Here is a 27,229-nt window from a genome sequence, read left to right on the forward strand (position 1 = left end):
TACAAACCACTCTACTAATGAAAAACTAATAATCATTTGGAATATGTACACATATATAAATCATGAATGCAAATAAGTGACTATTGTCCTGATTCACCCAATTTAATCATTGTAGTATTATTCTGAGGTAGAAATTATTATTAGCCTCATGTAACAGAAGAGGAGATTGACATTTAGATGAAATAGTTGCCTAAGGTTATACCGTTGGCTGGGCGGCTTCAGGTGTTTCACATACTCTTATTGCACGCACAGTGACAGTTGTATTAAAGAGAACACTTGTAAACAAAGATACTGACAGAAAAAACCCATCCTCAGAAATCGTGGTGACTCAGGATGCATGGTAAAGTTTTAGGATATCCCATAGTGCCAAAGGAGAGGCCACCCATCACTCAAAAAACAGCACTGCATTCTCAATAAGATGACGCAGCAGAAAACATGGAAGAGGCATGCAGGAGTAGAGAGCAGGAAAGAAGCGAGGTGGCTATTTGTGGTGAGATCGCACCACAGCAAAGGACACTGAAGGGAGGAGAACTGGAACCCGCTGAGGAATCTGTGCCACCAGGAAGGGTGCCACCGACAGAGGCCGGTGGAGGGGGCTCCTCCCCACGCCTGGGGAGCCGGCAGTGGGGGGCCCTGGGGGAGCCCTCTCATACCCTAACTGCCTAGACATCTCCCTGAAGGCAGGATGAAACTCCTTTCCAAGGCAAATCTTTTTATTCACAATTGGGTATTAAAGCGCATAATAAGTAAGTGATGGTTAACGAATTAAAACTCACCCACATTAAAGTATAATCAATCAATCTTTAAGTGGCTTTGTCAGAGGTGAGTACAGAGAGCTGGAAAAAAACGGAGCATTCGAGTGGGGGAAGGCACTGCCGTCAGGGGGAGAGAAGGTTCTAGAATTGATTGTGCTCCCTGAACGGGCCAGGTGGCCTGCTGGCCGCTGTACAGGTTTTCCCAGGCCAGCTCTATGGACAGGTCAGGGGCTCCACGTTAAAGATGAAGAAACCGATATTCAGCAACTCGGTAAAGAACACAGAGCCAGCAAAGAGTAACCAGCAGAGTCTGGGTACAAACCCAGCTCTCTATCACTGCGAAGCCCAGACATCTCGGATTTAGCCGACATTTCCTGTTGATCTCCCAGTTCTAGTGAATAAACTTTTAATTTTTAATAGAAGTACTTTTAAGAGGCAGGGTGACTTTGGCCAACAATCCTTCTTCTTAATTTTAAGGTGAAGAGGTTGCAACTTCCAAAAAAAAGAGAAAAAGCCGAGTATTCGTGTCCTTCAAAGTAATTAGCAACTTTCAGAAGTGATTGGTATAAAACAATTACTGTCATTGATCAGCTCTGAATAGATAATATTAAACAAAGTCATTGTGTGCTCAGCAGATTACAGCTTGTTAACGGGCAACTTCCAAATGACCTCTTAAGCTAGTCAAATCAATGATGCATATTCCTCATTAAGTAATATCAAAATGTAAGTGGTCTTATAAATAATGTTTATTTTAGGCACTAAAACAAATGGCAAAACCTCGATTTATCAAAGTTATCTGCTCATGGAAAAAGACCTTCCCTCCATTGGGTTTACTTTTATCCTTCAAAATTCAGAGGGACCTTAAATGTTATCAAAAGAGAGAAAGATAATGCCTTCTCACGTAAAATGAAGATGAAGACATGGACAACAAATTCATTAATAACTGCCTAGTGAGGCTGTTCCAAATGAATGTCACAGCATATGAGTAGAACTCCTATTCATAATTACACTTTAAAAAAATTAGAATGCTTAACTCCTGGAAACTATACAGGGAACACAAAAAGTGGGTTTCCTAAATTTTCGAAGATAAGATGGTTAAAAAACAGTAATATCCAGGTTTTTATCCTGGGTGTCACTGCATACATATGCGTGTGTAGATATGTATCTTAACTAGGTATTTTTGGCTGGTAGAAGATATTCAGGATAATTATTCCATGTGCAGTTTCTTCTCTTTAATATTCTGCTTCTTCACTCTACCTGATTCCTCACTTTGTTTTTTTACAAACGTATCTAACCACTTCCCAATGATTTGGTACTGGGAGGAGTCAGAGGGAGGAAGAGGTACTATCTGGCACGGTGATAGAACATTTAAGTCTCTGGCCACCACCAGGCAAACGTTCATGGTTATCCAGATGGCCCCTTCCCTTCTATTGCTGAGGCTAATATTTCTGTGTGAATGAGACTGTGTCTTATTCATTTTGTGCATTTCCCCCCTAGAACCTAACACAGTACCTAGTATATAAGAGACTGACAATATTTTTTATGAATTATTTTACCTATTTATCTTTATCTAATGTTGGAGTCATTATTCTAAACATAAGTCCTTCCTAGCATTATAAATATAAAAAAATAGAATTGTGAATAATTTAGGAGGCTGAGATGGAGCCTTATATATCTGATGGACTTAACATTTTAAATTAAAGCCGCCATGTAATCATTTCTCATGTTTTTTAAATATCTGAGAAACAAGTGGGAAACAAAAGAAAATGGATAATCGATGTTAGAAGTTTCATTAATTTTTAGAAATTCATCATTTTCTACACCGATCCAGAGCTGTAAGAAGATAAAGCCAACATTTGTTGATTTATCTGGGGACATCTATTTAACCACCTACTATAAGCCAAGAAAGTAGATACAAAGACTAAGAAGATAGGACCCAGGCCCCAAGAGACTTACAGTGTGTGTGGAGGTTGAATACCGGCCACATGGAAATTAGGAAGGATAATAAAATGTTACAGGTCTATAACAGAAGCATGTTAATAGTAAAATGGGGATATAAAAAGAGAGCGAACAATTCCACATGGGTAGGGGGATCATAAAGCCTTCAGAGAAAAGGTGACCCTTTAAAAAGTAAATGCAGCAAGTCAGAATATGAATATCTATGACAACATTAAAAATCACAACCTGTCATGTGCTCATTATAAAAATGACGTCTACTTAGAAATGGATAGGCTAAAAATAAACTTTCAAAATTTCTCTCTTTTGGAAACGCTCCTCTAGCCTCCTTGAAGATGAAATATAATGTATTTGTCAGGAGAGGAGTCAATAGTCAATACATAATATGCAATTGGTTCAGTCTATGAAGTGCATTAAAACAGGAGTTTGTTTCTTTCATATTGCATGTGAAGGTCCTACTTATGGTCCAGGTCCTCATAGATCTATCTGGACGTTATTGGCTATACAGATTTCTTCTGTTACTCTTAGAAATTCTTCCTCTCGGACACTCACAACCACCCACACTGAGATCAGTTAAAGGGTAGTTAATGTGACCAACGTTGTCTGGAAGCTTACGAAGTGGAACGGTGAAGCTGCAGACAGGAGAAAGGAACGTTCAGCTGCTGGTATTTAATTATGTTTGGGCTCTGCAAATGTGTGCGCCATGCAGGTATGTGGTCCGCACACTGGTCTCTTCGGAGAGCAAGATTTTCAGAGCACCCGCCTGCAAAAATCCACTTACAAAGAAATCTATCCAAGTCCACTTCCAAAGGACTTCAGTTCTGGTCACTGGGATCAACTGACGCCAAGTGTTACCCACTGTTAGGCGGTCGCTCTGGCCTCCACGCATGCGAGCCTCACTCCTGACTCCTCGCCAAGGAACACAATCTATCACCAGGTTAACTCATACAAGCCTCTGCAGGAAGTCTTCAAACATCTTCGCTGGAGAAGTGTTTCCATTACAAATTGCCCGGAGTAGCATTTACATACTGCATGTGGCCTCACAGAAATGCCTGAACCTCTGCAGTGGATCATTCCACCCTCTAGTCTTCTCTCCGGGAAAGTGTGGGATAAGTGACAGGCCCAGATGTGGAAAGGAGAGGCGTTTTTGGAAGGACTCTCGCAGGGGAGGAGGGCTGTGTGATGGCAACTGCGGACGGAGGCGGACTATTGCAGTGGAGAGGACGCTTGGACCACGACACCTGCTAGCACGTCAAGAATTCCAAGAATTAGACCCAAACATTTCTTCTTTTACAGGAAGATATAAAAAGAGGCTAGAAAGGACCTGGGCAGAGAAGTGCAAGAAAAGGGCAGCATAACAGATAGGAAGAGCACCAGGTTTGACCCCAAGGCATCCTGGTCTCAGGAGGAGGTACTCAGGAAATGCTCCTCGCTGGCTGAACCTCAGGGGCCTGGGGGAAGGAGAGACGCTTAACCAGAGTTCGGTTAATGAACATGTTTTTCCAGTTGGTCTATGGGGGCAAGCAGTTCAGCTAATCACATAGGAGGTAAAGAATGGAACCCTCGGTGGGGGGCTGTGTCTGGCCCTGCCACAGGTAAAAAAGGGGCATGTCTGTGCCTCTTATCTAAGGTAGGTGGGGAAGAAGCTTTTATTTCCATTCTGGACTGCAAAGCTCTGTTTAACTTAAGGTATTGTTCACATGCAACATCATATGAGTTTCAGGTGGGCGACACAGTGATTTGACATTTGTATACCTTACAACATAATCACCACAAAAAGTCCAGTATCCACCCATCACCATACAAAGTCACGGTGGTGTTATTGGTTGTATTCCCTCTGCTGTGCTTGACACCCGCCCCGCCCCCCGTGACTTATGTTATAACTCTAAGTTTGTATCTCAATCCTCTTCACCTTTTNGACATTTGTATACCTTACAACATAATCACCACAAAAAGTCCAGTATCCACCCATCACCATACAAAGTCACGGTGGTGTTATTGGTTGTATTCCCTCTGCTGTGCTTGACACCCGCCCCGCCCCCCGTGACTTATGTTACAACTCTAAGTTTGTATCTCAATCCTCTTCACCTTTTTGCCCATCCCCCCCCACCCTTTTGGCAACTATTAGTTTTTTTTTATATCAGAGTCTGTTTTGTTTGCTCATTTGTTTAGTTTTTTAGATTCCACACATAAACAAAATGATACCGTATTTGTCTTTCTCTGACTTATTTCATTTAGCGTAATAGCCTCTAGGTCTATACATGTTGTCACAAATGAGAAGACTTCATTCCTTTTCATGGCTGAGTGATATTCCCGTGTGTGCGCACATATGTGTGTGGGGCTTGGTGTGAGTCTTTCTGCTTCATGGACTTGCACGTCCGTTGTTTCCTTTGCCAGGCGAGGGAAGTTTTCAGGCATTATTTCTTCACATAGGTTTTCCCTCCTTTTCTCTCTCCTTTTGTCTCCTACTGGCCTCCTAATGGTACAAAAATTAGTACAGTTGATGTTATTTTTCATTGTTCTTTTTGCATTAAGCTATTTCCAGAACACGAAAGGGTGGGGGGATCTTTTAAATTGTGCCATTGTCCAGAGTCATAAGTCTCAGGTTAATTTCAACTTTGGCCTTGACATTAATCAAAGATAAGTTGACCTTGGGGAATGCTGTTAGGAAATGTAGCTTTATTATGATGTTGGAATAAGTCAAAAACTCTGCCTTCCACGTGGCTTGCACTGATGTGGATGTCTTAGTTTCTTAGTCTAAGGAAAAGGAATATTAATGATTCAAGTAGATCAGAATTCAAAATAAAGATTGGGGGCTAAATAATAAATGAAAGAATGCATTTTCCTAACCTTGCTCTCTGTGCCTGTGGTGACTTAGGAAGATGTCTAAATCCTTGGTCATCAGCGGCTTTAGGGGCCCAGTTATGTATTGCTTTTGACTTTGCAGATACATCTGACAAGAGGCAAGCAGGATGCAAGCACCTAATAGTGTTTTAGGCTTAGAGGCTAAGTCTTCTGACTTCAAGAATCCAAATCTCCTGAACTCCCAGACTGCAGCCATCTGGACATGAAAGAGAAAAACCAAATTCTTCTCCTATGTTACTACGTTACTAGGGAAGGCCAACACTACTCCTACTGCAGCTGAGTCTGTGCCTGGGGCCCTGGGAAAGAAGCAAGACCTACCTGTTCCTCTTGCTTCCCTCTCCTTGAAACTACAGAGCATGGAGGGGGACAGACAGACCCAGGAGAGAGCCCGTGAGCCAGGGTCCAGGTCCACTCACACCTGCAGAGGACGCACCCTTCCCGAAGCAAGGAAAGCAACCACCACAATGTCCATTCACCGGCCGTAGTGCCCCACGGCTCTTTCAGAAGGCTTTTGCACCCCACGTGAAATCCACGATTAGCATAACCAGCAGCTTCGTGAAAGAAAATTCAATAAGGAAATGCAGATTTTCAGGACACCAATGAAATTTGCTTAAGCACCTTCTCCATTTATAATGGGTTTGCAACTTAAGCTATTACCATATTGTCTGAGACAAGAAAAAGGATTTTTGCTGTGCCTGTTCCCCAAATCTGTGCAAAAACAAGCCAGCCCCATAATCATGAAGTTCAGCTTTCTATTGGGAGAATAACACATAACAATGAACATAGAAATGATAGAAATAAAACTTCTAAGCTGGAAACTGACTTTATTACTGTTAAATCATGTGAATGATTTCTAATTGATTTGTATTGGGCTGGAATCTTATATTCCAGAGCCATGTTCATCTATTTATCACAATATTCTCTGTGACATGGGAACTAATACACTGCTTCATTAATATTTACGGTCTTTCCCCAGCTCTGGCTCCGAGATATTTAACATTCTAAAACATAAGCATTGATAATTACATGTTTTACATTTTACTCTAATTTCTAACACTGCCAAGATTATTTAGTACAGCTAACTTTTTAACTATGTACTCTTTTCTCTCTTTACCATTAGCATATCAATCAAATTTGCATTATTCTGGTTTGCTCATTTTATTAAAAGCGAATTCCAGGCACAATTGACTTTTCATTTGTTTAACAAGTGAAGAAATATTTACCCTGACAGCCATTGCATTGTAGATATTCATCTTCATAGTAAAATATGCTATCTGTGAATCGAGAGAAAAAAAGAGGGCATACATTTCAGTTACACAAAGACAGTGCAGCCTATTTTTACATATAAAAGATAAGAATCTTGATACATAATACATAATAAGGGCTCTGGGCTTAGAAAAATGAAATCAAACTTTGTATTGAAGAGATAGGCTTCCTAATACATAATGCAGGCTTAACTAGAAAAATCTATGGCAGTCAAAGTAGGAGCTAATGGAGATACATGACCATAAAACGCTCTCCGCTGAGTTGGACAGTCAATGGCGCTCTGCTGAGAATAGAATAACAAAGCAGAAATATTCACAAGTGCTGGTGACATGCAGTATTGTATGATTTATTCACTGGGGTTCTTTTAGCCAAAACTCACAGAAACATAAAAGGAATTCATATTTCAAGACGTCTGGTTTAATGAAAAATTCAAAGAAATGCTGTCTTCAGTCGAAATCGTTCAAGGATATGTACGCAGCAATGGGGCAAAATTGCACCTTTCAACCCATCTGTACAAAATGTTACAGACTTCGCAGCCTCCTGAGTAATCCTTGGGAATTTTGTTTCATTGAACGTTCATTTTAACGCCATAAAATCATAAATACAATGACGTCATGTTACAGCAAATCCCCTGATACAGGGAAGACTTCCTGAAGTCTCAGCCCCTTTCCAGGAGAGACACACGTGTCTATTAACACACGAACTCCGCTGCAGCGAATCACCCTTTGGGACCATACCTTATCCCAACGAAATACTGTTTTAAGTGAAGCTTTTGTATCTGTCCCATCTTTTAATTAAAGATGTAAAATTAACAACCTTCGGGACAGGACAATAAACAGTAAAGGAATGAAATACATATATTTTTTTTCAACCCCAAACGCAACTTTATCTCTTTTTATTCAATCAAAACTGGACTGTTACAACTTGAGCCCAGGTCATAGGCGGTCAGGCAAAATCAGGGATGAGTGCCTCGCCTGCTTACACAGGGGTTTTCTCCCCTACAGCACACGGGGATTCATATAAAAGAATTTCACTGCCATCAGTGCTGTTTGAATTGCCTGCTCTGATCCAAAGCAAATTGTCTGTGCCGAGCAGCAGGGCCGGATTATCTGTCAACAGTCTGAGCAATTAAGAAACAGTTGGCTGCAATATGTTATTTACAAATGAACACAATGGTGTCCCTCCATGTTACATTCTCTTTCTTTGTTGCAGCAATCAAGGCATAATTCTTGGTGTTGGAGGTGAATTCAAAAATATTTACTTTAAACTCATATTTTTTCTAGTCATATCAAGGCAGGTGCACACATTATTTTTACACAGAAGAAACAAATTGGTAAATTGCAGATTTGAAAAAACTGGGGTTCAGAAGAATGTACGTCTTATTTTTATCATATCGCTGTGCAGTTAGTGTCAGTGAGGTGCGTGAGCTTTCAGGCCACAGCGCTGGGCTCAGTTCCTGATGCTGCTCCCAGCAGCCTCGTGGCTTTGGACAGTTCCCGAAGGCCCCCAGGTCTGGACTTCCGTGCTTCCTAGATCTGCTGTGCAGGTTACAATGAAATAAGGGGGCTCGGGACCCAGTGATGCTGGTCCCTCGATCACTCGTGTCATCAGAGGTACGAGTTTAACTCTAAATACAATCCACAAATGTCCCAGAGGTAAAATTTTGTTCTGAACGAAGAGGAAAGAGATGCATCTGTCTGTGAGCCTTAGCACTCTGAACATCACAGTCAAAGGGTGGGAGGGCACTTTGATGCCAGCGGGGCCGTCTCACGTAAACCAGCAACTGATGTTGCACCTCGCCTCCATTCTCTAGCCCAGGTGCTTTTGAAAGTATCAAAAAAAAAACCAAAACCCACAAACACCAACCACACAAAAAGCCCTATGTGAGACCTTTTGGAGTAACAGGGCTCTATAACCTGACCAGATCAGTGAGCAGGCAGAGAAAATAAGAAAATACTCGTAGTAAAGTTCCCTGGACGACAGGGAAACCCCCAGAGACCGGGCATGCAGGGACCACGGGCCCCAGGAGCCTGGGCCTCTGTTACTCTCCACTTCAGCGTCGTCCTCACCTTGTGAGTTGGTGCAGAATCATGAATACGAGTTGTCAAATCATCGTATTTCCTGCACACGCTTGGCCTTGCTCGCTGGCACCTGGTACCAGCCCAGCCGTTATCAATGGCTGATTTTTAACACACCCTTTATCTTTCCACCCCCCCCAAATTAAAAGCCAAGTACCTATTTCTCATAGTTACTGTTAACATAATATTTAAAAGCTGGTGGTCATTAATATAATCATGTCAAAATTCCAATGAAAATATGTTGATGTAGTTTTAAATTAGTATTAGTAAATTTGAGTTTGGAGTTATTCAGACTTTGGTATTTACTTAAAAGGAAGACCCTGAAAAAAAATATTATGTTTCAGTTTTAGGCTCTGACACTACGGATGATAAATGTTGCCTTATTAACTTATAGCTGATTTGGAAGTCCTATAAAAATTATAAAAAGAGTTGGGCATTTGCTCATCTATTTACTAATGTAGTAAAGAGACACAGAGGCAAGCATGTCAATCTCACCAGTTTTAAAAATAGTGACCAACAGTTTATTTATTTTTATAAACCAGTAAAAACCCTGCTGGCATTTATCCTGACAACATACAATAGAATGCAATAGTGGATGGCAGCCTTTGTCCCATTTAAAGTTAATAAAATTCTTTTCCATTATCACTCTTTCAAACATTAATCAAATGAAAAACTTCATAAGAAGCAATAAAATGGTAAGCAGAGTATAAATATTGTAAGCCTTGATTCTTAGCAATATAGTAGATTATTTTCATAATTTGAAAACTGATCTTTTTAAATAACAATTCTTTATAAATAAAATGTTTCTACCATAAGGCTGCTAATGCCTTAAAATTTTTTAAAATATTTTATTTATTTACCTTTAGAGGGGAAGGGAAGGAGTGAGGGAGAGAAATATCAATGTATGGTTGCCTCTCATGAGTCCCCTGCTGGGAACTGGCCTGCAACCCAGGTATGTGCCCTGACTGGGAACCGAACCGCGATCGTGTGGTTCGAAGGCCTGTGCTCAATCCACTGAGCTACACCAGCCAGGGCTTAAAATTTTTAAATTAAATTCTATCAATGGGGTTGCCATACATATGTTATTCACTGAATGATCTCAATTTTTAAAAAAATGCCATCAAGCAGTTTGGGACTATGGTTATGTATATTTACTTCATGGTGATGCATATAGAATTAATCATGTACATTAGAGTAATGTTCATACTTAGCTGCTTGATCGCAGAGTGTGGTGATTAAAAAACAGTGTATTTTATCTTAAACATATTGTCAACCATATTACAGTAAGTTATAGAAAAGAGAAGGAAACACAAAAAGAGAAGATGTGTACAGCTGTCTTGTACAGGCTATATTAATCCCTCCAGGTAACACTCAAAAGTACTAGCACTCCAGAAAAGGACAGGAAGCAGTATTTCCACATGTGTCTGGTACTGTCGCGTGCAGGAATGACTATTTTCATGTCACCATTCATGAAATAAAGTCAAGAGCAGAAGGGACAAGCTGCATAGAACATTACACAGTTGAAAACAAGAAGGATCCCAACGACGCAGGACCACAGGGTGTCCAAGGGGAAGAGCAGCAAGCGGTAAAACGATGGCCAGAGTTCACAGGTGTGAAACGTGTGCATGAGCACCCACACCAGGTAACCACACATTCTTTGTTAATGAAAAGGAAGAAGCAGCGCCCATCCTTACTGAGAGGAACAGGTTTTCGAGGTTGGGAATCGATGGGCACCTGGGGGTTATGTTGCCAGACACAGCAGCCTGACAGTTAGCAGGAAGGTCTGAAGTGGAGGCTGGACACTTCAAGAAGCAGAAGCAACAGTCATCCAGGAAGGGAGAGCGAGTCAGGTCACGAAAGACTGGAATGCTGCTGTTCCGGGGGTCGACAGGGGCAGTGTCCTGGAGACCTCGAGCCAAGTCAGGGCTGGCTAAGCTAGTTGGTGTCACTGTGAGAGTTACGTAAAAGCTGGACGGAAATATTTGGGGGTGGCGGAATTTAAAGGGAGGCTGTCTACAAATGCAGAACCTATCTAGAGAGATCCCAGACTTCTGTCTTCTCCCAGTCCACTCTCGGTTTGATCTCTGCCACATCTCAGACTGCTGACAACTCCTTGTCGATCAGTGTTCTCCTCTGCTTCCTGTGATACTGTGTCTCTGCCTTTCATTTGATCATCTCCCTCTAACTCCTTTTCTTCTGCCTAAGTCCTACTGCAAGCATGGCACAAGCCTCCATTCCTGGCCCTCTGCCTCACTGCTCAGCAACTTTTCCCATCGGGCAGCAAATTCCCTCATCTTGTAACGATGGCTCCACAACCTCTGTCTCCAGTTGTGACCCTTTGTCTAAGCTCCCTTTCAACAGTTCCCTTTCATAAGCAGCCATTGGATGCCCATTATGGCGTTCCAGCCACTTTGCAGAGAGAGCGAAATCTCCTTACTAGATGCCACCACACGGAGGTGTCCTAGCATCACCACAGACTCAGATCTCACAACATCTTGCAAGCTTCACTGAGTGCACCCTTTGGAGTGTAATCTCCACCCGTGCTGTCCTTGTCAGTGTAACCACTAATCAGGTTTGCCTAGACAAAGATGCAGCTACCTCAGTGGCTTAAAAAACAAAGTTTCTGTCTCCCTCACATGACCGTGGGCTCAGTTCCCTTGTCACTAGGCTCCACTGGTCTCTTCATCTCAGCTCAGGAAAGGGAGAGAAAAAGCCACTTCAAGCCTCCCCTTGGGGGTAACACCTGTCCCATTGTCCGTACTATATGGCTGAGCCCAGAGTCAGTGGGTTGGGGATGAATCACCGTTTTATGAGAAAGTGGAGGTGAATACTTTGAACACATGTTGCTACTGATCACCAGGCATGTTGACCATAGCAAAAGTCTTCCAACTTATGTCCCTGTAAATTGTCCCTTGATCCAGGTAGCAAAAATGTCTTTGGGCTGTCTGGGTGATGTTCACTGTGAAGCGTCTGAGATACAGTAATAAAGAGGACCGTCTCTGCCATTCAGATGAGGGAAGTAAATAAAGAATGTGCTGCACCGATGCGGGCACCAAAAGAAACCAAGCCTCCCATCCTGCTCAGCTTCAGGAGATCAGGGGAGGCTCAGGGTTAAGGAAAGTCTTTAATGATAAGCAAGGGATTCAGACCAATGGGCAGCTCGTCGGAGGAGAGAAGGACATTCCAGGCAGAGTAAACAGAATCTGCAGGAATCCTGTAGAACGTTGCATATTGTGGCGATGGCAAATGACTTCACGTGCCCAAAGTGCATTTACACAGGTGCTGCGAGAAGTAAGGTCAGGTAAGAAGCAGAATGAGACCATGAAGAACCAGACCTGTCACGCTGGAGAGGGTGAACTTGATGCCCTAGGCTACGGTGAGGAGCACGGTGACAGGCACGGGAGCAAAATGATGAAGTTCAGATTGGAATCAAGACACTTTTGCGGGGAAAAGTGGAAAGAATTTCATGACCTACAGGACACAGAGGTTAGGGAGAAGGAGGTGGGGGTTAGTCTGTGATGACTGATTCTCCGGCTTAGATTCCTGGTTAATCGGTTGTGCCACTTACCCGAATAAAGGAACGTAGCAGGAGGAGTCCATTTGTCAGCGTTATTGTTTGAATTCTCTATTTATTTAATTAAATCTGAGATACTAGAATCTTCCTCTAAGGAGTTCCTGTACTTTAGTAATACGTTTTTAAAACTGTCTCTCTAAAGGTGAACTCTTATCAGTTAATTATGTACTTCTGTTTTTCTTTACCCTCTCTCTATATTTTAATTTCACTTCAGTGCAACTAATCAAGAAGAGACGGAGAACAAATTCAAACTATTACATTAGAAAATAGAAACAACTCAGGAGATGAATGGAGTGGGCCACTGATTAGAAGCCTTTCCATGTTGTATCAAGAAAATTACCTTTTCTCTCTTAATTTCCTAAAACTCAACCGAGCTATTACTTGGCACGCTACTATACACTTCTGCAAGTCTATCAGTGGTTACAGATAGACTCAAATGCTATATTTCTTAAGGAAAATCTTCAAAATATTCCAACAGTCAGTAATAGAGAATGGTAAATAGCACAGAGGAAAACTGTCCTATTTCCAGGTTTTGTAGAATTAATTTGGGGCACTTCAGTTTAATTCGTAATTATTGACTGTGCTATGGGATTGGCCAGGGATTAGCCTAAATGCTGGGGATCCAAAAAATGCACAGGCTACAGTGTCTACACCATCCAGAAAGCAGAGAAAGTCATCAACAACTGAGTACATATAAATGCATACCCTGTGAAAGGTATTTTAACAGAAATAAAACCTCTGGTGCAGTTTGGGTGCAAAGAAATCAGTCATTGGTTCTGCATGGAAAAATCAGGAAAGGCTTCTCCAAAAAGATCTCATACTAAAAATAAATCCAGTTTTGTTCTTATAAACTTAGCATAAATAACTTTCAAATTACCTATAAATATGGCTGAAATGAATACGTTATGGCATGTTGAATCATTTTAATGCTGACACATATACATTTTATAATATTTACCTCTACAATGAGTTGACAATGTTGTCTTCCTAAGTAACCTCGCCACCATTTCTGAACAGTGGTTGCTATTCTGTGTAAATGCCTGAGTGAAAAATACGCTTGTTAGTACACTTTCATTGAAACAAAACTCTCTCTGAAAATTTGCTTACACTACACCTTCCTGCAATTCAAAAAATAAACTTCAAAGCCAATTGGTGTGTACTTTCAAAAAGGGGGGCGTTATCATTGTGGGGTATATTTAATAATTCCTAGAAGCAGGAAAAAGGCATAGATAACTATTCGGTATTTCCTTGGGGCTTTTGATTCAAGTGTTTAAAAGTTTTCAATTATTCTTTGATACTTGCGCTCTAAAATATTTTTCACTGTTAAGACTCTGTGAGGTCACTGTGATGTGTTCAGAAATCAGCCAGGCGCTGCTGATGTGGACCACAATACGAATTTAGAAATAATTCTTGAGGACAAAGAATAGTTCCCCTCCTTGTCCTTTCCTTATTATTACCCAGCCTGCGGAATTTGACGACTCTCTTGGCTGCCACGTTCCTAGTTTCTTGTGAACAAAGGAGAAACCTTCACACTTTCATTTGCACGTCTGGTTCCTTGTAGCTAATAATATGAGGCCATATATAGTATAATCCGCAGCCCACATTCTGAATTATTACCGATGAGGCATAGTCTTCCTCCACAGTATCTAGGAAAATACTTGTTCAGAATTAAAGGAACACTGAAGGAGAGTTTGAGCACTGTCTAAAAAGTGGAACTGTCAAGAATCAACTTCAATCTCTTTGCAATAGTAACAGCATCAAGCTGGTATCATCGTTTATCTACCAAACTTGTAGAAAATTGGAATAGCTTCCTTTTTTCTTCTTACCACTCAATGAATTAATTGCTATAAATACAAGTCCAGTGATCTGTCACATCCTATGGAATTTGAAGAGAAGAATTTTATCAAGTTTGTTTATAATATTGAGAGAACTGTTAAAAGCTGAGAGAGGATCAATATAATTTAGTTTTTTTGATATGTAAGAAAAGATGACCAAAAAAGGTTATATTTTAAAAGGATATCATATAATTTGTGAACTTGATTACAAGGAACACAAAAGATTATTTGAAATGAGCCTACATGCCCAAATCACATTTTGTAAGGAGTGTATTTTTATGAATATCTGAATGGTCCACGACAGATCAATATACCTGATATATGCCCGAACTTGACATCCTCGAAACCAGCTCTGGATTTTAACCGCCGCATCATTTTCCTTTTTCCTAAATACATCCACAACACTTAAAAAAAAATTAAAGCATTTCATTAGTGGCTAATATAATTCTGAAGCAAATCAATCTGTTGAACTTGATCTTTAATGTCTTCCAAAATGATCATTGTAATGCAAACATCATCTTAAATAAAATTAAAATACTACATAGAAAAAAGCATTCAGAAATCATGAGCTATGTTCCAAAAATTAACTTTTCTCTGAGAGGCCATGTGCTTTCAACAGCTTTACTTTTTTTATTTTTATAATCACTTATTTTGCAACTAATTAATTTCCAAGAGATGTGATATGGAAATAAAACAGTACTGTGCTAGATTTTCATTTTTTGAAAAACACATTATTTGAATTTACTATTTAAATACCACTACATCACGCAACATTAAAATTCTTACATATTTCATTCAATGCATCAGTTCAATGAATTGTCTCTAAGTAAAATAAATCTAGCACAGAGTGCCAATTCTAGATAGAATTCTCAGAAAGTCCATTTCAGTTAAAAGAGAAAGGGAGAGAAACATCAAGCGGTTGCCTCATGTATGAACCCTGACCGGGGATTGAACCTGCAACTTGGGTATGTGCCCTGACCGGGGATCGAACCCACAACATTTTGGTGTACGGGAGGATGCTCCAACCAACTGAGCCTCCTGATGAGGGCGCTGGACTCATCTTATGTATTCCATGTGGGAGACAGAGGAGTTTCAAGTCCTTTCCTGCAGGGAGCCTACCCTGACTCCCCATCGTTACAAAAAATTAAGGGGGTCAATATGTTTTCAAACAAAGAGACATAACATGTTGTGGTATGGAAAAAGCTATTATAGTGAAGTATTATAAGTGTCTATGTTTGTAAAATAATTTGAACTATGTATATGGAAATGCATACACAAAAAAAGCCCGACTGTGTGCAAACGAGTATATTAAAAGTGGCTGTACTTAGGGGAGAGGAGGCGCAATTGTAAGCCAGCAGTTCTCTGCAGCGTCCCACACACTGGTGGGTAACCAGCAGATGGGGAGCCGATGACTGAGCAGTGTCACATGCCATGAAGAAGTCACAGGGGCCAGTAGTGAGATGGGATAGTGCAGGAAACAAAACATCATTTGGGGCAGAAATAGAAAAGATACAGCAACACTGTCCAGCAGAGCCATCGATTCAAAGAAGAGTATGAAGAAGATAAAGAAAGAATATGTGGCCAGGCGGTGAAAGACAAATACCATATGATATCACCTTTAACAGGAATCTAAACCACAAAACGAACAAGCAAGCAAAATGTAACCAAAGACACTGAAATGCAGAGCGTGCTGACGGGGTCCAGAGGGGAGAGGGGAGAGAATCACAGGGGAAAAGGGGAGGGACTCACATGAACAAGTATAAAGGACACATGGACAATAACTAAGGTGGGAGGCGGAGATGGGAGGGAGGTGGGGAGCACTGCGGGGAGCAGGGCTGGGAATACAGGAAAGAAAACTGTACTTGAACGAGAGTTAAATAAATTTAAAAAAAAAGAAAGAATATGTGATTTCATTCACTAAGGCTGATAAGAAATGAAAGTCATGCTAATGGGGTAAAATGACTTCTTGTGGTTATTTAACCCAGTTTTTACCATTAACACTTAATATTATATTAGGTCTATCTTCCTTCTTATTATACTCTATCTAAATTACTGAGCATGTCTGCCTCTTCTTTCCCACCAATAATCAACTGACTACCTTTACAAAAGAGGAAGAAAAAATATGAATAATGTATACAGATGCAACTGATACTTCTTCTGAACTAATGTATACCTTGAATTGACCCTTTACTTATAATTGTCCTTAGACATGCAAAAGATAAGTAATGGAATTATCTGCTTTGAGTTTACATTTTCTAATCTCTCCTGGTAATAATGCTAACATATAATACATAATCAAGGACAAAATTAAATTGTCTCATTTTGAAGTTATAAATAATAATGTATAAAATACAAGCATGCATATTGTACTATACTTATCAGAACTCTACATTTTAAAGGGAAACATTAAAAAGTAATTCATAGTTAACTTACGGCTAAGTTTTAACTTATGTGCTGAAATTTGACTTCCATGCACATTTATCTGTTGCCCCCTTTTTTTAGCTGCTTAAAAATGAAATTTACAGATACTTGAATTACCGCTGGGATGCTGAACACTCCTACAATATGTCATGAACTGCTAGACGTTTTATGTTTAAAATGAAAAATGTGGGTAACACTTTATTTTAATGGTATATTAATTAGTTCCAAATTACAATGAAAATCCTATAGCAGTGAATAAAATATGACATCTATGCGAATTCGAAATAAATTTATTATGACCAGTATTATTACAATGAATACTAAATGAATTATTAATGATGAAAGATCCAAAGTATTACTAGGAATGTAATAAAACATCAAGAAAAAGCTAGAACTTTCCAGTCACATCATCTTCAACTAGAAATAAGTTCTATAACCCTGAATAATGCTGTATTCATGTATGTCATTAGTGGACAAAAATTAACTGACAATATATGGAAAATGAAAATAATGTGTGGGTGAATATCTTTTCACTAATATGCAAAAGGAATGCATTTTACACATCAATATATTGTAGTTTTGCTGACCTATGTGTATTAGCTACTGAATAAATACTAGATTAAAAAACCCAACATTTCTTCCTTCTCATTATCATATCTTGTAAGTGTTTCAGGCACCTGGAATAAAATTCCAGTATTAGCTGCCCTGTATTATGAGATACACTGATGTGTGGAATTATTATTTTCTGAGTATCATTTCACTAATAGGTCTCAAGGATATCAACTTCCTTAAAGGCAGAAACTACACTGAATTGATATTTTGTGTTCTGATTATCACCCATGTATAGGATAAAAGGGCAATACTTGACGATGAGGAATAGGACTCCATTTTGGAAGTTAGAAGCCATGTTTTTTTTCATTAATAGCCCGCATTATTATCATTTCACAACTCAATGGATAATGAGCCACAAATACGTTTACAGTGTATTTTAAAATTGCTCTATTATTTGTTTTTCTACTTTTCCCTTTTCGCTTCTCTTCACTGTCTTTCCTGAACAATGAAGTCCTAAAGAAAGCGGCATGTGGGCAAGGACAGCAGGGAATTGGTGCTGGGGGCGGGTGTGGGGAGGGGCCGCAGTGCGCGGCAAGGGCCTAGGAGCCTGTGGTGGCCACGGTGGGTCTCCACCTGTGGGGAGAGTGTCACAGAAAGGAGAATGTCCCCGTGGGGAGGAGGCCTGGCTCTAGGCTGTCCAGAAAAGGCTAGGAGAGGTTCCACAGGGAAGGGCAGCCAGCACGGGGAACCAGAACCCAAACGTGATGGGGAACCAGAACCCAAGCGTGATGGGAACCAGAACCCAAGCGTGATGGGAAGGGAATCCACACTGGTGAGCAGGTGGGAGTTTAGCACCAGGGGCAGAGCCTCCTTCACTGGGTGAAAAAAATGCAAACACGGCTTCAAATGACCTGTTTTAAAAAATGGCAGGTAACTATGGCAGAGAACACAGTGTATAGACAAAAAAATCATCCTTGAACACATGGCAGAGGCGAAGTTTTGCTAGTCAGAATTGAGTTCCATGAGTAATAGAAAAATCAGCAGTTAATAAGAATCCGAGCATGGAACTCATATCTATCTATCCACTAGGCTGTCATTTATGCAGGCGAATAAGACTGAGATGACTGTCCCATTGGATGACCTGTCTACTTAGACTAAGAACGCCATCAGGAACTGTTGCTTATATTGGAGTCAGAGACAAATTGACTAAGTTTATGGGGATAATAGATTCCAGGATGAGGCTGGCATCTGGAGCAATGTACTTCCAGGCAGAGACTTGATGATCTGGAGTCCTTCTACCTCAAACATAAGCTTTGGATTGAGATGCATCAAACTGCATGAGATCTGTGTTTGGCACGCAACTTACTTTCTAACCCTCACTTTCCTCAGTTGAATATCTCTGGAAGTCATTAAATAAAGTAACAAAAAATAATTATAGATAATTTTTATCTTTAGCTATTTTTCATATGTTTACTTAAACCAGGATTGAGGCCTGATCGAAAGATTCACTTATTAGAGAAATGATTATTGTGCGGGTAGCATGTGTCAGAAACCAGGAAAGACATGGGAGATGGAAAAGATGGCCCAAAAATGACTCTCTGCTTGTAGGTTGAGGGACCAGAGATGTTATCTCACAGCAGAATGTACCACGGAATTGCGATTCAGTGCGGTAAGAGAGGTACCTGCAGCTCACGGTGTAGGTGAGGTAAATGCTAGAATAAGAACGGCTCGGGAAGATCTTGTCTTACTGACTTATTTTCCATTGATCCGTGGGGCCACTACCTTCTACTACCGTCTACTTCACTGTTTCGGCATTTCTCTTGGGTTGGAAAACCTCCTGGGGCGGGGCTTCCAGCAGGCCTCCGTTAAAATGAAAGAGCCCCTTCCTGAGAGAGAAGTTCGGATGTGGGGAGAGGGACAAGAAAGCTAGTACCTTCCTTAGCCTTGTTCTACTAATTAATATACCCATGCTGATTATCCCGAAAGGGTTTGATAGTGTCACTTCACGGACACAGATGAGTCCTAGAACAGAGTTCACTGGTGCAAGTGAAATAGTGGAGGCACGAATTCCCAGGTGGATGGAGGACACACTAGCTCACCCAGAAAAGGGGCTAGGGGGACCCCAACCAGGCTACTAAACCTTTCAGCAAATTGTGGAGTGATGACAGCAAAGAAAAGCACTTCATTTTACAATTTTATCTATGCTGGGCTTTTACTTAAATCATCTCAGGCTGATATCTATGCCCCTCCCCTCATAATGTATAACCCCCCCCCCTCCCCTGTATGCTAATACTACTTTCAAACTTGTGGTTGTTTGCAGCCACAGATGAATGGGGAGATTTGTAATTATTGGGTGAGGAAACCTGTTATTAGAAGACTCCTGCTGAGGAACAACTGCCTCAAGTCAAGCCAAGTCTCTGCACAACCCGCACACTGGTGACTTACCTGTTCCTAAAGTAGTACTGCTGCGCTAATGCCGTGGACCGCGCCTGCAACCGGGCCAGCGTGGCCATGGCCTTCCCGGTCTCTGCTTTACTACTGCTGTTGTTACCGGTTTCCAAGGCAACCGGGCGAAACCAAAAGGCAGACCCCGGGGAAGGTTCCACTTTTCGTCTATCCCGTGATTTTACACCCTGTTTTAATATACAGGCTAATAGAAAAAAAATAATAAATTTTGAGTAGGAAACCAAGTTTACTTTATTTGCCTCTGTGTGTAAAAACAGGAGACTAAAGGCGGGGCACGCAGAAGGGAGGGGTAGGAGGACGGATGGTTGCTTCCGACTTCCGGTTTCCGCCTCCCGTCCGTTTCCGGAAGCTCAGCTCAAAATGCTGAACTGCTCTGTGCAAGTCGCTGGTGCGGTGGTGGTTGGAGTCTGTCCTCGGGCCTGAGCCTCGGGGCCAGGCTCCCGGGTGTCGTTAATGTTCGGGGCCGCCGGGCGCCAACCGATCGGAGCTCCCGCCGCCGGGAACAGCTGGTGAGGCTGGCGGCCCTGGGGATGGGCGAGCAGGACCGGGGTGCTGGCCGGAGGCCGCTGTACCTGGCCTGGCACGGGGAGGGAGAGGTGGTGGACGACCTGAACACGGGCCTGGCTCCCACGCGTGCCTGGGATGCTCGCGATCTCAGGTGTGTGCCAAAGACCTGCGAAGGAATACAGTGAACGCTGGCTGATCGCCTGTCGAACATTCCGCGGGATTTTAGGAGCAAATTTTTCGGCACTGCGGGGGCAGTTCACTTCCTCCAGATTGTTGACAAGATTAGGAACAGGAAGAATGCATCCGAGCCCCGTGTTGCTCTTTTGAAACCGACTAGATCGTACCAGGTGTCTTGGAAGATCAAATCCAAGAGCCCATAAGTTCTGGAAGTTTGGCAGTGGAAGCGACTTCACCTTCCCACCCCACCCTTTTTTTCTTTTTTAGAGTGGGTGTAACCTACCTGTTTCTGTTTTGAACTGTAATGAACGTGTCATTGTAGTTCAAAGGAGATAGGTATGGGAATTTCCTAAGGACATGTAAATGCCAGGATTAAGTCTGGGGTTTGACTTGGCTACAGTAACACATCAGCCAAATGGCACTTTAGAATAATGTATTGCTTTGACTTTTCAAAGTGCTTCCACTTTGTTCTCATGACAGCCCTGTGATAGGAGATTATTACGGGCTCAGAATACTTAAGCGACTTGTCCCAAAAGGCCATGCATATTTTAGTCCTAGAGCTGGGAGCTGGGTGATGGATTTCCAGTGGAAAAGACCAGTGCCTGTCCTATTTCCTCCTAGGCTCTTTGCCTCCAAGCATACACAAAACAAGCAATGAAACAAACACGCAGATTTTCCACTGACAATTAATTCTCAAAGCAGATTTTCCACTGACAATTCTCAAACGCAAATGTTGAACAGCAGGTGCAATGTGGCTAAAAAACGTATGTCCATTCCTAGATGCTGTAGCAAATGAGAACGAGGGGAATTCTAGTAGTCTGTGACCTCAAAGGACTTATTTCGCATCACCTATCGCTGGAAAGTTTCAAAAAGTATCTTGTTTAAAATGGTTTGCAAGTGATAAAACTCTGTTCATTTTATAATGATTATAGATTGGTTATATTCCTTCTAATACATCTTCCATTCATCAAAGCAGGGAGTACATTTTTAATGTGGTGATGTGATTAGTACATAATAAAACATATGTCTCTAAAGTGTTTAGTTTTTGTTTTGGCAGTGAATATACCGTGTAACCACTATACCAAGCAAGACAGACATTTCCATCACCCTGGAGTTCCTTCTCCAGGGTACCCCTATCTTAATGTTTCGCTATTCAATATCTTGTTAAGGGAGAGAGACTTGTACTATGTAGATTGGTTTGTTCTTGTTGTGTTGATATTGATTTGTAGGACAGGAGATGATAGAGTTTTCTTAAAAATAGGACTTTCAACTCCCTTCTCCCTTCCACCTAAATCATGGTAAGGTGCCTCTTTATAATACAGTTCTTTAAAGAGCATATCGAGTTTTCACCGGCCGTGCATGACTCACCCTTATGACACCCGAGTATAAAAGAGCGTCTAGCGCTAAAACAGTTTTTATTTTTTTAATAGATTTTTAGAGAGTGCGAGACATCGATTTGTTGTTCCACAACCTTGGTGTGTCAGGACCTCCATCTAAGCAACTGCAGCTATGGGGCCACACCTGAATCCGTGTCCTTAAAAGAAATTCTTAAAATCGTGCCTGATTTGGCAGAATGAATGTGTTCCGGACAACTGGAACCCTTATTTTCTAGTTTATCTCCACAACCATCCTGTCATTCAGTGTTTCTTAAAGGAAAATTTTCATTCATTGATAGACCATTTACAATACTATGCTTGCATGTTTCACCCCAGTGGAAATCCCAGTGCCTCTGGGGAAACTACTACTAAGTAACAAGCTACTACAACAAGCTACTAAGTTGTTACTTGGTGGCAGGTTTTACATACATAACATCTTTTGTAAACTCTATTGAGATAGGGTTTTGGGTTTTTGTTTTTTTTCTGGACTGTAGAGATGGAGAGGGGGCAAATATAGTTTAAGTAACTGGCTCCAGTGTCATATTTGCTGTATGACTCCAGTATATTTTACAAAAGCTATTAACCATCCTTGTATACTGCCTATGATATCTGAATAATACATATCTTAAGGAATATGTGAACTGGACAGTATACGCCGGGATTTGTTAACTGACCTGGAATTCCTGATGTATCTTAACTCTCATCTCAGCTGCAAGTTGCTCTCTAATGGGCAGGCAGCAACTGGGGAAATGTAGATGTTTAATCTTTTTCTCAACATTTTGCAAAATAGAACTGATACTATATTTTATGGTAAAGAAGCCTAAAGAAGAAAAGTTTTCTACAGTTAAACAGTAAGGATCCTGATTTCTTTGTGTGTCAGGAAATGAATATATATTTTTGTTCAAGTTAATTTTATAAGTGATCATATTATGTTTTTATTTTAAAAAGAAAAAAGCAGAGTGTATGTCACTTCCTGACTCATCATACACATAAATTTTCAAAATTAGGATCCAAAATTTATCTAACTTGATACATCTAATAATGTGAACCTTTGAAAATTTGCTTTATTTGGTGAACAAACAATATTTAGTATTTAGATACACTTTATTTTTACACTATTAATAATTTATGTTTAAATTGAATTTCTGGGGTTTTGGGAGAAGTATTTTTAACAATTGAAACTAAAATATTTGTGTTGATTCTGGGCCTTTGTTCCTATGGTTTCATTCCTATTTGGTATTTTGAAAAAAAAAATTTTTTAGGTCTGGAATAATGCATAGTGGAAAATGTGCGTTTTTTACTAATGGCTCTTTTTTGTTATTGTCTTAAACTTAGATTCATATTGTCACATTTACTCTGAGACGAGTATCTGTTTCAAATGTAGGAATCGGAGCAATGGCCACTACGATTTTGGACATGTAACTCCTTAATCCAGGTGTAGTTTCTTAGCATCCTCGTCTATGGCCAGCTGGACACCTTTGAAAACATCTTTGATAATATGCACTTGACTGACACATTCAGTTAACTCAACACTTAGAGTGTCTAACTTGTCAGTATGACACAAACTTTGAAATCTGGATTGTCTAAATTTTTAGTCATATTTTTCCTTGGCTATTTGTTCATTTATTTAGTCCTTCATTAATTAGTTTATCCAACAGGTTTTTTTTGTAAAACATCTGTGATGTGTCAGGCATTGTACTGGGTGCTTGCAATTAATATTCGATTGTCTTCCTTCTCATTGCTAGTCTAGGGATTCAGAATATATTATATATTCAATACATATTAAGCAGTTACCATGAATAAGCAATGAATAAGACTAATTGCCTACATATAGAAGCTGCCTGGGTGCTCTAATATATGCATGTTAACAGGAATTACGATGAATTATCTTCTATATTGTAGTGGGGGGTTTTTTGTTTTAGACTTTGGCGCTACTTCATTCATGCAGTTTTTTTATTCAGCAGCTTATGTTTTGAAAGCAGTTAGAGTATAAGAAAAGAAGCAAGTGGTTCCTGCAGTCATTAAATGAAGCACCGGCAGGTCAGAAGTGTGCTCTTCAAATTTAAATAATCAGTGAATTCGCCTTAGTAGATCCACATTAGGAAAGCAGAATTAAACTTTTTTTTCTTTTAAAGCTGCCTGTGGTTTGTCGCTCACCGAGTTGCCAGGGTGAGGAGGAGAACATGGTTTCCGAGTGTCCTGTGGTGACAGAAGTCACCGTAGCAGCTGCCAGCAGCAGCTCCGCAGAGTGCGAGTCGCTGGACCTGTGGCTGCCTGTGCAAGAGAGTCAGGGCTTTGTGTGCTGAGAACTGCGAGCCTCTTAACTCAGAAGGACGCTTTTCTTTTTCTCTCGTATCTGCATATGAGTGAGAAAGAAGCACGTCTAGATACAAAGCATTATTTTTTTTTAACTTGGGATTTTGTTTAAGGTCTTGAAGATCTTTGGAGTCTTTGAGAAGTCCCTCAATTTCTTGAAATTGTATGCAAGACTTATGCACATGTCTGTTGTCCCCACTTTTCCTACCGTTCAGAGTGGCTCAAGACCTCGGAGACGCTGAAGGTCTTGGAGTTACAATGACATCTTCAGCATTCCTACTATGGTTATACATTTAAAGTAGACTGATTTGGTATCTCATGACCAGTTTCTCTTATTTAGTGATAACCTCTAACCATCATCTCTGTTGGAAGCTGAAGTAACCGCTCTCACACATTCAGGCCCCACACTCATCCTCAAAGAATCCCTTTGAGTTAGAAACTGTACCCATTTTTATAATGAATTCAAAGTCCTGGAAGGCAAGGACCTATGTCCAAGATGACTCTATCCAGCAAAGCTATCACTGAGAATGGAATGGCAGATAAAGTGCTTCCTAGATAAGGTCAAGGTGAAGGAGTTCATCATCACCAAGCCCTTATTTATGAAATGTTAAAGGGACTTATCTAATAAAAAGAAGATCAAAACTATGAACAGTAAAAAGACAGCAAACCCACAACTCTCAACAACCGAACCTAAAAAACAAACCAGGCAAACAACTAGAACAGGAACAGAATCAGAGAAATGAGATCATATGGAGGGTCATCAGTGGAGGGGGGGGCAATGGGGGGAAAGGTACAGGGGATAAGAAGCATAAATGGTAGGTACAAAATAGACAGAAGGAGGTTAAGAATAGTACAGGAAATGGAGAAGCCAAAGAACTTAGATGTATGACCCATGGACATGAACTAAAGGGGGGATGCTGGTGGGAGAGGGGGTGCAGGGTGGAGGGCGATACAGGGGAGAAAAATGGAACTGTAATGGCATATTCAATAAAATATACCTAAAAATAATAACCAGAAAATCAGTAGTTTGTCCAAGGTCTCATGCAGTACTCATGTTCTCTAAAGATTCAGCCTTTCCTGCTCCCCCCGAGAATCTTATTCCATATTTGTTACCTAATGTTAATGTAATGTTACAGTAATTATCTACATGTTTCAGAATAACATAGGTGTCCCCAGGCTGATGCTATCTTTTTCAAAAGGAGAGGAAAGATTACATCTAATTGATGGTGTAAATAGTTAGGTCAGGGAGTTTCTAAATCAGCCCAAGTATTCACACTTAATGTTAGGGGTGTTTAGTATTGCTCAGCGGAGGACAAACAGACAAGGTTGACCTTTGACCAGAAATTTTACCTACACCGGCACATCAAAGTTTGGGTTGAATGTACATCTTAATTGCTCAGCATAATTTAATACCATGTGAGAAACACAAAATGCTTATGTACTCATTTCCCTTGACAAAGTCCAACTTTATACAGATGGTGGGACTATAATTTTATTATTTGTACCATCTTAAAACAACTGTTGATGAAATGTTATGTTAGACATCATGACCATTACAAACTTTTCCCAAAGAAGAGGAATGGGTTTCAAACAAAGAGAATTTGTTTTATAAATGTGAATAGAAAACTTTCGAATTAGCAAAGTGGTAATACACTGAATTTTACTCTTTACAAACTTTTAACCTGTGGATGCTTAGTAAGCATATAGGAAAGTTCTGTATTTCCGGGCTTCCCCTTCAGTGGGAAAGGCCTTATTTGAGAAAATATCTGTAAGGTAAAGTGTTACAATGCAGTAGTCTTCAATGTGACTGAGGGCAAAGGAAATGATGAGCTGCTGATTGTGTGATGACTTCTAAGAATGACTTGAATTCTGTGAGGTCAGAGAGGCCGTTACTTACTCCAGAACCGAGGGGGTGGGGGGCTGAGTCTTCTTTTGGACAAAGAATCCTAATTGTAATACTTGCTAAATGAGCTTTCAGTACATTTTTTTAGAGATACAGTATTCTATTCAAAGCTAACAGGTCTTTCAGAGTACATTTCTTCCAGAGAAAAATAGTGTTAAAGGAAAAGAATAAAATATTGAATTTAATAAAGGGAAAATAAAAAGGTAATGACCTACATGGAGGTCATGAAGAAAAGACCCATTTGGTTCATTAACACCCTGTTCTGACCTTCAGCAATACATAGAACCATTGTCAAGGAAACGAGACATTTCAGTGGCCCTCCAGAGTCCATTTTTAAAAAGTGTGTGTATGTGTATATGTATATGTGTGTGTGTGTGTGTATAGTGATTCATAAATGTGTCCCTTTATAAGCTATTTCAAAAGTCAAAAGACACAGACCTGGAGAATGCAGACCGCAGTCATTGAAAGACGGCGTCTTGTCCTGATTGCTCACAGCGTACGCACTCCCACACAGCGTTGCTTCTTTGAACTCAGCTCCCTCTCACCGCCCACACTGCCCTGTGCCTGCTGTTGGTGCAGCTCTCCCGTCCCTTTTTCCTGGTCAAAGGGATACAATGCCCAAGTGTGAGTCATTTGGCTTTACAGATACGTATGTCCAGTCTGTCTCGGCAATTAAAATCCACCACGGGCAGCTGGATCAACCATCAGCGAAACCGCTGACTGGGTCTGATTTCTCACTGTGGCTGGGCCAGCACTGGGCTCCGGAACCAGACTGCCAGAGTTGGAGTCTTTCTACCGATTCCTAGACGTGCCTCTTTCGGGAAGCTGCCCTTAATCTCTGTCCCTGGGAACGTCATCTACCACCACGCAGGGTCGTAATGTGAGAAGGAAATCAGGCAACGCCTACAAAACAGATGTGGGCCCGGCACATAGTAAACACTCAAGGATGAGAAGCTGCTACAGGTGCACTACCTTGTAAGCGGTAAACCCAGTTGATCACAATGTGTTTGTGTTCAGGCTGCCTACCATTAACATGAAAAGACAAAGCTGGAAGTGGTCGTAGGGAACTTGCAAATGCCTGAAAGTTACAGACTACTGAGGCCAGGTAAAGCAGGGTCAGCCACCTGTGGCCTGGCACGACTTGGTTTTGTTTTCAAAAATAAAATTTCCTGAGGGTGCAGC

At 40.8% G+C, this 27,229-nt stretch overlaps 2 protein-coding genes across 4 annotated transcripts in view; one reads left to right on the forward strand and one right to left on the reverse strand.

Moving 5' to 3' along the window:
- SPATA17 (spermatogenesis associated 17) overlaps window positions 1-19,851 on the reverse strand; it is a 92,372-nt gene extending 72,521 nt beyond the window's left edge. Inside the window, exons 1-4 of one of the 2 annotated variants that reach the window (XM_037069497.1) lie at window positions 19,748-19,851; window positions 14,644-14,733; window positions 13,453-13,534; window positions 6,800-6,850 (exon numbers count right to left, since the gene is read on the reverse strand). In XM_037069497.1, the coding sequence (XP_036925392.1) occupies window positions 6,800-6,850; window positions 13,453-13,534; window positions 14,644-14,733; window positions 19,748-19,815 (291 nt within the window). In that variant the 5' untranslated portion in view covers window positions 19,816-19,851. The remainder of the gene's footprint in view (window positions 1-6,799; window positions 6,851-13,452; window positions 13,535-14,643; window positions 14,734-19,747) is intronic. The other variant, XM_037069496.1, reaches the window with a different exon arrangement.
- Window positions 19,852-20,077: 226 nt separating this feature from the next.
- GPATCH2 (G-patch domain containing 2) overlaps window positions 20,078-27,229 on the forward strand; it is a 122,008-nt gene continuing 114,856 nt past the window's right edge. The window contains exon 1 of one of the 2 annotated variants that reach the window (XM_037069494.1): window positions 20,078-20,277. In XM_037069494.1, coding sequence (XP_036925389.1) covers window positions 20,222-20,277 — 56 coding nt within the window. In that variant the 5' untranslated portion in view covers window positions 20,078-20,221. The remainder of the gene's footprint in view (window positions 20,278-27,229) is intronic. The other variant, XM_037069495.1, reaches the window with a different exon arrangement.

The sequence above is a fragment of the Sturnira hondurensis genome, unplaced genomic scaffold (assembly GCF_014824575.4).
Source record: "Sturnira hondurensis isolate 20B ecotype Veracruz unplaced genomic scaffold, ASM1482457v3 Scaffold0018525, whole genome shotgun sequence".
NCBI classification, from domain to species: Eukaryota; Metazoa; Chordata; class Mammalia; order Chiroptera; family Phyllostomidae; genus Sturnira; species Sturnira hondurensis.